This window comes from Spea bombifrons, chromosome 3 (genome assembly GCF_027358695.1).
Source record: "Spea bombifrons isolate aSpeBom1 chromosome 3, aSpeBom1.2.pri, whole genome shotgun sequence".
NCBI classification, from domain to species: domain Eukaryota; kingdom Metazoa; phylum Chordata; class Amphibia; order Anura; family Pelobatidae; genus Spea; species Spea bombifrons.
Genome location: NC_071089.1, coordinates 76,462,720 through 76,475,099, shown reverse-complemented (window position 1 = coordinate 76,475,099; position 12,380 = coordinate 76,462,720). Strand labels below are relative to the sequence as shown.

General features: G+C 38.4%; 1 protein-coding gene across 1 annotated transcript in view; it reads right to left on the bottom strand.

Annotated features, from left to right (window-relative positions):
- DST (dystonin) overlaps window positions 1-12,380 on the bottom strand; it is a 219,477-nt gene that overhangs the window by 106,964 nt on the left and 100,133 nt on the right. Inside the window, 13 exon segments of the mRNA XM_053458898.1 lie at window positions 430-525; window positions 1,035-1,139; window positions 1,221-1,382; window positions 1,477-1,548; window positions 2,584-2,718; window positions 3,024-3,534; window positions 3,915-4,069; window positions 4,375-4,468; window positions 6,132-6,259; window positions 6,343-6,438; window positions 7,499-7,618; window positions 9,447-9,553; window positions 9,648-9,760. Coding sequence (XP_053314873.1) covers window positions 430-525; window positions 1,035-1,139; window positions 1,221-1,382; window positions 1,477-1,548; window positions 2,584-2,718; window positions 3,024-3,534; window positions 3,915-4,069; window positions 4,375-4,468; window positions 6,132-6,259; window positions 6,343-6,438; window positions 7,499-7,618; window positions 9,447-9,553; window positions 9,648-9,760 — 1,894 coding nt within the window.

Here is a 12,380-nt window from a genome sequence, read left to right as displayed (position 1 = left end):
ATGCCCCATACTGCCTTTAGTCGTGACACCACTTTTTTGTCCGACATAGAAAAACCACGTAGATTCGGAATGGGTCTCCTATTCGGAATTAAAGAAGCATTAGCGTCATTCAATCTGAAGAAGTGACCTCTGAGATCATGAAAGATTATATGAATGTGCACTCCTTTTTATGATGGCCCCACAGGTATGTGACTGGTCCTCTGTGTACATCTTTTTCATGACGTACCTGGTTCATCATTGGTCATGAAAGGGTTAATATGAAATCTTCTATAGTATATTACAAAGTTACTGGGTGCTGGTGTCCTCATGATGATAACATAATCTTGTATAAATATAATAGCTACTGAATGTGTATGATGAAAGCTAAACAGAGAGGATAAACTTCAACATTCCCGATTTATTATCCTCTGGAATAAGTAATGACTATACCTCAAAATAGGCAGCGTTCTGGCGCATATGCTGCTCTACGCAGTGACAAAGCTGCAAAATCCAGTTCCACTGCGTCTGCATGGCAGCTTTGTAGGCCTAGAAATGAAGCACATAGAAGGATAACTTAAACAGATGGAGAAACTATTGCAAACAATGAATGTATATATATATATATATATATATATATATATATATATATACACACACACACACATATATATATAATCTGAATGAATTGCATATGAGGCCGGAAAGAGTAATATTATGACGGTTTATTCTCTGGGATATTTGGTTGCACAAAGCATAGATAAAGTGTATCGATGGTGTGCTGTGTCCTAATCAGAACAAGTAAGCTCATCCATATTGAGAAACATTCAAATAAGAACACAAGCTGATAAAAATATGAAATTTAGGGAGCTCTTCACTGTTTTTAAGGACAGGAGATCTAACCATATCATCACAAAACTGTGAGAGGCATCCTGCAGGACCACTGCTCCGCCCCGACCCTCCCTCCATACTTGGGTGAATTTTAGCCTGAGCCTCCTTTCCACCCCAGGAGCCTGCAGGAACTGGTGACGTCATGTTTAAGGTTTGTCCATACATACCTCGATAGTTGACCTTGCGGGATGATTCTGAAGCAACATCTGCTCTGCCATGTCCTGCACCAACTTGATGTTCTCCTCTTTTTGATCAAGTTCTCTCATTAGGTCCTTGACAAAAGAGATATTCACATTAGACCACTTGTGATGCCTGGCTCGAAGCATCGCGGTCATTCAAAATACAACACTTACTGCATGATAGTCCTTCTTGGCAGAGATGTTCTGGTTTCTTTCACTCCAGTCATATGCCACCTCCTCTTCTTCTTTTTCGTTCAGCCATATAAGTTCCCTTGTGGCCTTGGCCACAAAACTGTGAAGAGAGTCCAGGTTCCTTTGCCGGTTTTTCGATAAATTCTTTTTGTGTTACAGAAGCAAAGGAAAAAAAATGTTCTGTTAACCATCATATGTAGCTGCTTTTTGAAAAATGGACTTGAAGAATTAACCTTACCACGAGTTTCAAGTACTGACTCTCAAGTTTCTGCATAGTCTCAGAGTAGCTGCTTTTAAGACTGCCGGACATCTGGAGCCGAAAAGATAATAATTGTGTTATAATAATAATAATGTTAGTGCAGTTATTTATGCACTGTTAACTAATCACTATTACAGCTGCCACAATATCAAATATTGATTACATAGTATAAAAGACCAGAGGTTTTTCCTCTCTATAAACATAAAAATCCGCAGACTGATGTGTGCGCGGGTGCTAAAATGTGTCTATACATAAAACACTGGGCACCGCAGGATGGCATATGGCCTTGGGACATGTTATTCAAATGAGAAAACTTTGGTACACATCATGGTGGACCAACCACAACAAGCATCTTCTCCAAGAAAGGGAAGAGCTGGCACAGATAATGTGGAGAGAAGCCCTCTCACAGATTGTACGATGCATTATGCATTGCCAGGTCAGCCCTTCTTGCAGAAGAAGCTCTGGGGAGCGGGTTTCTCATAAACATCAGTGATACAGGTGAGCTGAGAGTCAAGAGAATACAATTCTAAGCCACCAACCATATATATCAATGTTTATTCTTCTTGAAAACAGTTCCTGGTAAAATAACCACATTGTGTGTAGGAAGCGCTCACGAATAAGATGTAATAAAAGCTTAGCTGTAAAAGATTTATTGGAAAAGGATGGTATGTAAAGATCTCGATATAAAACATGCAGTAATTTAGAGCCAAGGGCATTGTATGCTTGACGTGTAATTATATTTTAAAAACATGAATGCTCCACTCTTGCAAGCAGAGACATAGCTTGGCATGCCTGTAGCTTAATTGTGTATGATATTTATATCTCAAAGGCAGGGCACCTTCAATTAAGCATTGAGACATGCTGCCAAGAGGTTGCGTTGCACGACCGAGAACTGTTTTCTTCTAAAATCACCTGTTTGACTAAACCCCACTGCAGTTTAAAGACATAAATCTCTGAAATGTTGGTACAAAAGAAAAAGCGCTAGACATCTGGTTAATACTTTTAGTTCTCTGTATAGTACAACATGAGATGACTTGTTAGCTCTACACACAATGCAAATCCACACAAGGAAAGGGGTATGTGTGCTTATACCTCGCTCGTTTTTGCCTCCTTGAAACTGGCTTCAAACTCCTCAACAGCCCCTTGGAAATTTCTGTGAATCTCTAAATGGCTTTCGATAGTGGACAGGTCTGAACCCCATTCTGCCTGATCAAGTTGAACCTGTCAGAGAACAGCAACATGGTCAATCCACACAGGTCACTCCAACGGCAAGAAACACAGGAACACAGCTGACACTACAAGCTACATTTTCTGTTCAATGACATAACTGTTTCTACATTGCTCGACACAGCCTACACGAGACCCCAACATTTTATGGTATACCACTGAGGAAAGCTCAAATTGTAACACACTAAAATCTTAAACTCACGTTAAATACAATATGGTTGTCTCCCTGTCTTCTTTTAATGAAGAACTGGCATATCTGTATGCTCTTCTAATTATAAAGATGTGACAGTAAATGTTACCTGCATTTCTTCTACCCAGTTCAAGAGGTCCTGAACAAATCTTAAATTTGCTTCTTCTTCTGGTAAGTTTTGATCAGCAAAGGAAGATTTTAATATGGGTCTTTTGACGGGCACAAGCTTTAGTGACTGTAAAGGGTTTGTATTCATCCCGGTTGCATAGTTCTGGATTAAACCTGGATTAAAGTTTGGTGCAAAGCTTGGAGTCATAACTGGAGACATAGGCTGAGCCAACTGTGAGTTAAAGCCGTGAGAAATAGCTGGAGTTAAGCTTGACGGAAGACCCGGTGTCAGGCTTGTCGGCGACATAGAAGGTGCCATAGTGTGAGAAAGGCTAGAGTTCATTGTGGAGCTCATTGCAGGGTTCAAACTCTGTGAAAATCCTGAGTTCAGACTTTGTGATATTCCTGATATCATAAGATTTGCCTGGTCAGAAGTAAGCATCCGTCCTTTGCTGTATATCGATGTGTATTCATTTCTTATGGCCAGGAGCTCGTCGCGCAGTGAAGCCACTCTGCACATAAACAAATCAACGCTCATTTTCAGATAAACACTTTTATTAAAAAAGTATAAAGAGATTTAGTTTGTTTTTTTTAAAACTTTATAAAGGTCACCAGCAGCATATGTACTACTTCCAAGATTATTAAAGGTATAAAGAAACAGTATACAGAAAAAAGATTGCTGCTTGGGCATGCAAATGAAACACATCATAGTTGTGATCGGATTAAGGGAGTTATTCACAAATAATGTGCCGTAATACAGGAGAGACAAACACTGATTTCCTTTTTGTAAAGCAAAAATATGCACTTAATAGTGAAATTCAGCTACTTAAATATTTCATTGCATTTGCAAAGGTGACGTGCATTATGGCCAGTTTGCTGTGGGCACATGTACCTCTGTACCAGGTGGTCTGCTTGATAGTATTTCCCGTCTACCAGCGTCTGCACATCAAGAAGCTGCTGCCGCAGTAGGTTCTCGCACTCGATCAGGTAGCCCGCGACCTCTGTTTCATGCTGAAGTTGGATCCCAGATTCCATCCTTTTGGCATCCTGTGAGTTGAAGTACAGTGCTGCTTTTAATTCCTCTACAATTGAACTTATTTGCTAACCATGCTATCATAATAATGCATCAGAGTTTATATTGGTAATTATCAGCGTTAAAAAAATATCCAGCAAAAGAAAGAAGTAATCTTTAAGTTAAAAATCTTTACTATCGAAGGAATTAAACTGTACAGAGTGAAAACCCTTAATAATGAATCTATGGTAAAATAAGTAATAATAATAACTTACGGTAATAAGTAATAAGATTATGCCATGAATAAAAGCAGTGTTATAGTATACAGTTGTAAACTCACAGCCTGCAGTGCATTGCGTGCAAGGATCAGCTTGTCTTCACATCCCATGCTGTCCCTCTGCACTCGGTTTGCTATCTGCTGCAGCATTTCCAGCCTAAAAGCAGGGGGATAAAAGAAAATATTTTTAAAAATTCACACAAAAAAAAATATATATTTTGGCAAAAAATGAACTCCAACTTAATAAAAAATACTTTTCCCCATAAGGTGCATCTGAATTTAAGATATAAATATCAATGGATTTCTGGGTCCAAAATGCAGAAAACAGAATCTGGAACATTTCGGGGCTTTTGGTTTTTACTGGACTTACCTTTGCCTCCCAGGCTGCTCGCTGCCAAAGCTGATATACGAGTTGATCATGGTAGGACCACACTTAACAGATAGTAAGTTCTCATTGGAGTCAAGGCTAGTGCGGCTGCTGCCCGTGAGTACAGAATCACTACTATAGTAGCCATAACAGGTGCTGTTCATTTTTATAGCAGCGACCCCTACTTATCCATTCACTGTGACAGTATGATAAAAGATAAAGGTTTGGGGGGGAAAAATGTACAGCTTCAAGGAAAGAAAAACTATCCCTACTGGCTAAACGTACCACTAGCGTCTATTCTTAAATAGGCTCCAACATGTATATTCAAAACCCAGCAAATAATGTTCAGATAGCTCTTCAAAGGATTTCGCCCGGAGCCATATATACCCGTTCAACTTCGCCCCCCTGCTCTCTTTTTAATGCTGTGCATGTTAGGACTGATTAGCTTCATCTGGGCGTCTGTGGGAAATGGATATGCCAAATATTTCAATTATTCTCCGTGTGTCAGTCCCAAGAAACAGTTGTTGATGCACCTTAGCACTCCATATGAAGAAGGCAACGCTCAGGATACGTCAGAGACAAACATACATTCTGGCGAATCAAATGGTTAAGCCCAGCGTGTGCGTTTCACACCTACAGATATAGCAATGGCACGAGAATATGCATAAACATCATAGAGGCTTGGCTTCTAATACATATGTCTCGTTGGAATTTGTAAACACTATATATACTTATATATTATACAATTATATTAAATGTTATACCAATAATAACATGTTTAGAAAGCTGTATTTTTGCTATATGTATGTGTCTAAGCTCTACTATACAAACACATATACAGGACTGTCCAAAAGTTTTAGGCAGGTGTACAAAAAATGCTCTAAAGTAAGAATCGTAAAAAATAGACCTATTAATAGTTTATTTGTATCATTTGTATTTATTTGTAATCAAACAATTATTTGGTGTGACCGCCCTTTGCCTTTTCTTCTGTTTGCTCTCCTTGCATTTTGCTAAATAATAAAAATAAACTATTAACATATTTTTTATTTTACAGAGTTTTTTCCACAACTGCCTAAAACTTTTGCACAATACTGTTTATGGGGTCATTCCGGTGTAAAGTTTGGGCTTATCGCCAAAGCAACCAATGGAACAGTTCTATCAACAGGAAGGCACCTGCAGTTGCTATGGTGATAACACTACTTGAAGTGTTTGTCTTATTCACCTGGGGGGGGCAGCTGGCGGAAGTCGGGAAAGGAATACCAGGGAGTTAATCACCATACGCAGAATGTCAGAGTCACTGCTATAAAAATGATGTGCTTGATTATGAATGTGACGGCTAACAAAGGTGACCATATACTTAATGATGATTATGCCTCCTATGTCCAACATCATCATCATGACCTTAAGTTTCATAGATATAATTCATTTATACTGAACTCGCCATTTTACATACCGTTCAATTTCTGGCCTTATCGCCTTCTCCCTTTCAAACATGGCGATAATCAGCTTTCCCCATTCTTTTTCTATATCGTTTGGATGATATCCCTGGCAGAGCTTGATACGTCCAAACTCAATCCAAGCCTTTCAAAATATAAGAGGAATTTGAAGTGAAACGTTCCCCTTATCCACAGTTACAAGTGCGAGCAAGAAACAGCGACACTGACCTCTAGCAATGAGTACAGATGCTTAATTTTAGCTTTTTGTGTCTCCTTTGGTGGGATTTCCTTCTCTTTGAATTGCAAGTATTGTTGATAAAGTGCCTGCAAGGAGAGACAGACATGTATTAGACGAGTTAGTCATATAAGTAAGTAAGGTCTGCATTAATATAAGACCGTTAATTCTGGAGAGAGGGGGAGATGCTAGGAACACAAGAAGATCTACTCCATGTTTTCACCCAGAAAGCCAGAGTGGTCCTCACTGAAATCTTTAGGTACAGTTATATATATACAATATATATAATACAATGGTTGGTGCTGAGGGAAAGGCTCTCGTGTCACTACTTGACAAAATCACTGAGCACTTCTGCAGCTGCAAGTGTACATGTATTGGATAATGGACAAAAGGTCACAGCAGTATAAGCTTTAAGGTGCATGTGATTTCACATGAAATAAGCTTTCCATCCTTTATTTTCGTACAGGTTGCAACATTCCAATACCAATTCGGCAGCTTTTGAAAGCAACCGCATAAAAAGGCAAGGATCTACAACAGATCCTCAATAAAAGCTAATTCTATCAGTGACAGCCATGAGAAGAATGAGTGCCTTTACATACTTGTATCACCTTTAGTACAGAAACAACATATTAATGTCCTTGCCCCTTTCACATTTAGAGGAGTAGAAGGCTTTCCTGGCAAACAACTAAACTAATACTACTCTGGAGGCCAGGAGGGACAGGTAGCATTATGTATAAAATGTATATGTTTATTAGGTATCTTGCAGCTAAATCTTGGACTGAGGATATATATATATATATATATATATATATATATATATATATATATATATATATATATATATACACACATACATACATAGTATATGATGCCATAAACAAATGAATCAGACCATACATGTTATCACCAACACAATTGGACCTACCAAAAAGGTAGTAAAAGAAATAGTAAAGAAATACATTTAAAAAAGTGATTCCGCTGCAAAGTTTGAAAAGCTTTCTAGTGGCCGCTGCATCTAATAAATTGCTCCCCCATCACTGCTGATTGCTATGATGATAAGAACGCTGTTCAGACTTTGCATCAGCATCGCTTTTTTTACGGTTAACCCTTTTTATGCATGGGCCCGTGTTGGAGGATATGGTAGCATACCTTAAGCTCTACAGCATTATTAGGGAAATTCCTCTCAGACATTAGGCCAACATGGTGCCTGATCCACTGGATGAGGTAGTTAACCATATTCTGGTATTCTATCCACTTCACTTCCACGTCCTAGAACAAAACAAGACTGCTGTTAGCTCAACACAGCTATTGCAAAGATGCTTCACTGGACATTTATCAGCTATCATAGGATATAGGAACACAGGAACCTGCAATGATGATTAAAGAAAAACAACCAACAATGGTAAAATAATTATGGTGCCACCTTCTGAAAATGTTGCTTATCATTTTAACCCATCTATCTGTACCTATGTACCTATGAGGGATATAACTAACTGATAATTATGAGAGGTGCTAGCAGACGTTATCCATTCATCACAGAATTCAGCACTGTTTACTTTGCAACTTAAATGCCTATCCAAATATTAGCCCCTTAGCAGAATCTGAAAGCAGAAAATAACTATTTGGCCCATCTAGTCTGCCCATCTGTTCCTACTACCAGTGGCGGATTATCCATTAGGCAAACCAGGCACATGGAAAATGGATAAAATGCTGATGCACCGGCCGCATTATAGTTGCTGCACTGTTCAGGCTACTGTAGCCAGGAGGTGCACACTCGAGATCAAGTGACCCCCATAGTACAAATGTTGCACCAGAAGATGAGCTAAGGAAAGGAGATCTATATGTGGGTTTATGTGTGTGTATGGATGTTAGCGTGTGTGTGTGCATGGGTGTATGTGTGTATGGATGTATGTGTGTGTGTATGGATGTATGTGTATGGATGTGTTTGTGTGTGTGGATGTATGTGTGTGTGTGTGTGTGTATGGATGTATGTGTGTGTGTGGATGTATGTGTGTGTGTATGTGTGTGTGTGTGTGTGTGTGTATGGATGTATGTGAGTATGTGTGTGGATGTATGTGTGTGTATGGATGTATGTGTGTGTATGGATGTATGTGTGTGTATGGATGTATGTGTGTGTGTGTGTGTGTGTGTGTGGATGTATGGATGTATGTGTGTGTGTGTATGGATGTATGTGTGTGTGTGTATGAATGTATGTGTGTGTGGATGTATGTGTGTGTGTATGGATGTATGTGTGTGTGTGGATGTATGTGTGTGTGTGTATGGATGTATGTGAGTGTGTGTGTGGATGTGTGTGTATGGATGTATGTGTGTGTGTGTGTGTGGATGTATGGATGTATGTGTGTGTGTGTATGGATGTATGTGTGTGTGGATGTATGTGTGTGTATGGGTGTATGTGTTTGTGTGTATGGATGTATGTGTGTGTATGGATGTATGTGTGTGTGTGTATGGATGTATGTGTGTGTATGGATGTATGTGTGTGTGTATGGATGTATGTGTGTGTGTGTGTGTATGGATGTGTTTGTGTGTATGGATGTATGTGTGTGTATGGATGTATGTGTGTGTATGGATGTATGTGTGTGTGTGTGTATGGATGTATGTGTGTGTGTGTATGGATGTATGTGTGTGTATGGATTTTATGTGTGTGTATGGATGTATGTGTGTGTATGGATGTATGTGTGTGTGTGTGTATGGATGTATGTGTGTGTGTGTGTGTATGGATGTATGTGTGTGTATGGATGTTATGTGTGTGTGTGTGTTTATGGACGTATGTGTGTGTGTGTGTATGGATGTATGTGTGTGTGTATAGATGTATGTGTGTGTATGGATGTATGTGTGTGTGTATGGATGTATGTGTGTGTGTATGGATGGATGTGTATGCATGGTCATGCCCCTAAGGACCTCATGTTTCTGCTGGAAGGAAGCCTCACTCACCTACCAGCCTCGCAGTGAAAAATAAACCTAAATAAATAAAGCTAAGACTCTGCAAATGGCAAACCCTTCTGGGTTTTCAGTTAAAATATAATAATATATTTTAAATATAAAAATGAAAACTAAACATTAGAAAATAATTTCTTACACTTGCACTAATTCCTTCTCCACCGTCTGGCGTCTTTGGAAATGCATCATACATTGATGCAACATACGTTATTACTGACTTCTCATCTGGTGAAGAAACGTCAACATCTAGAACAAAAAAAACAAAACAGAACTGTATGTTTTCTCATCCTCGTTGTTTATACAATGTCATCTTCTGAATATATGATTACTGTTTGTTCACCTTCAGGATCAAGAAGCCTTGTGACACCCAGCTTCTCAGCTACATAAAATGCATTTTCTAAGTTTGTAATGTTGCTTTGAACAGCAACAGTATCCATGTCAATCAGGTCCGGCCTGAAGAAAAAAAACAAAAAACTGGTAATATAATATTCATTTTGACATAGATAACAAAATTGTTTATTAAAAAGTGGTTACAATTTACATATTTTCTTAGTATCGCATGCATGGGGAAGTGTTTTCGCTGCGCAGAGCCTTTATTAACAGTTTTTATTTTCCACATAGTGAAGAAACCCTATAAATCAGCGGTTCTCAACCTCCCGAATGCCGCGACCCTTTAATACAGTTCATATGTTGTGGTGACCCCCAACCATAAAATTATGTAATTATATATTGTGAAATATGTATTTTCCGATGGTCTTAGGCGACCCCTGTGAAAGGGTCGTTCGACGCCCAAAGGGGTCGCGACCCACAGGTTGAGAACCTCTGCTATAAATGATCTATCAATGCAGTTTTACATTAATGCTTACCCATATATTGTAAAAGCATGAGACAGATTGATTACTAGCGAGGATCAGGGGCAAGACTCAACCTATGCTCTAAACCACCCTCAGAAAATGCATAGGAAATCATCATGAGGATCAATGCTTTTAGATTTAAGGTAAGGAACTTATTTGTGTGAAAGTGGTAGATAAATGGAACAGCTTCCAACGTGGTAGAGGCTATCATTTCAAGACACAGCAGGTAATTATCAGCTATAGATTATATTATATTATATATATATATATATATTACACACAGTGTATATAAATATATACACATACATGTGTGGGACCGGTACAATATGTAATTTAACTTTGAAGCAGGGCATTTACATTTGGCTTCGCAATGGAAGATGAGGTATTGTGACTATAAGACCAACTAACAACATGGAATCCTGCGCTACTCTGTAACAATGCTAGAGCGTTTAATACAATACGGCATGGTGGCCAGGTGGCAACCATTAATGGGCGATGCTTATAAAGTGTATTGTATCATGCAATGCTGCATTGATTGATTTTAATGCAGCCCCACGATATGCATTTTCTATAAACGTCCGGGTTAAGCAAGCCATCTGGTCACTATAAAACAGACAGGATCCTGATTTCCGTGCTCTTCTTCCCTCTAGAGCTGCAACTGTACTCATTGTAAGGGACCAAACAATACTATATTATGTTATTATGTATTGCATTTTTTTTTTACTGTTTCATTATGCAGCAAGTAACATGTAATTTCCCCGGAGGATTTAAAGTAACCGTTCAATGTTTCAGGGCAAGTACATGTACAACCTAAGCATTAACAACTACAGCCATACCTTCTACATCATAGTGAAAGATAACAAACTATATAATAAGACAAATTGGAAAAGCTCCTATGATCTTATACTATCTTTATACTAGCGTGAACGCCACACAACAGACCAATGACATTTAATGACATGACAACAAAAACTACTAAGATCCCCTATTCCCATATTCTATTTCCCTTTATTATAGTGATTTACTTGTGGTGACAACTAAATAATCGTTCTTATGAAACAAAGAATAAAACCAACGCTTGCTAGGAAGTAAAGATATTCTGAATTAACGCTCCTTTATTCAATCAAGGATTCCAGCTTTGAGATACTAATGAGGTAAATCCGTACACTTTTCAGGAGGTACTATTAGTCCATAACTCGATTTGCAATATATATATATATATATATATATATATATATATATATATATATATATATCACAGTCGTGTAGGTGAAGGGAGGGAGAGGGTCTTTTCTTGGGTAGGATTATGTAGCTACTGAGCTGCTGCCGTAAAACACCAAAGATGCACACAATAAAAGAAATATACCTTAAATCACAAATAATTTAAGGGACCACTATCCACACCACACCACTTTTCCTTTTCCTTTCTGTTTACGCGAGGATCTATTAGTAAGATTTGTAACATGTCCAAACCCCACTACATTACTCAGGCAGAAAATTAGCCATTTCTACAGATTCATTGAAATCAATATTTCTCAACTACACCTCTGAGGAAGCCGCGTGTACGGCGAAACGCGTCAGATCTCATATTTCTTACCATGCGGCGCGTCAAAATATGAAAGTTACACTATACAGTATATGTGAACATTGTTTTTTTATGGTGTATGTTTATTTTTAGATACAGTTTTTTTTAATTATTACATTGTTTTAGTTTTATAGATCCTGCGTTGTACTTTTAATTTTTTTTTATGTACGGTTGTTCTAGTGTTTAATATTTAACTCCTTAAGAACTCCCACCAACTACTGTTTCTATACTTCTCAGTCATAACCATTTGGTAATGGTATGGGAATGGCTAAAGGTCATAAGCAGTGTAGGGGGCATAAGAAGGTCAGGGCTGGAAATTTTATTTACGTATGCATCAAGTTATTCAGAATTAGTGAGAGGTGAGGAAGAGATACAGATAATTATGTATTAGTACTCCGTCACTGGGGGAGGGCAGCCATCACAACCACGGTTGGATTTGCTATCTAGGCCACTAGATGTCTGAACCAAAAAAGCCCTGGATTTTATTTTTATAACAAAGGCTAATTTTCAAGAAAAAGATGCCAAACCACCCTCCATCTCCAAAGACATCACAAAGATCAAACAAGGTCCTAAGGAGCTGCTTAAAGTACAGCCATATCATCAATGACAAGCTCTCCATTAACTAACCTTTGTA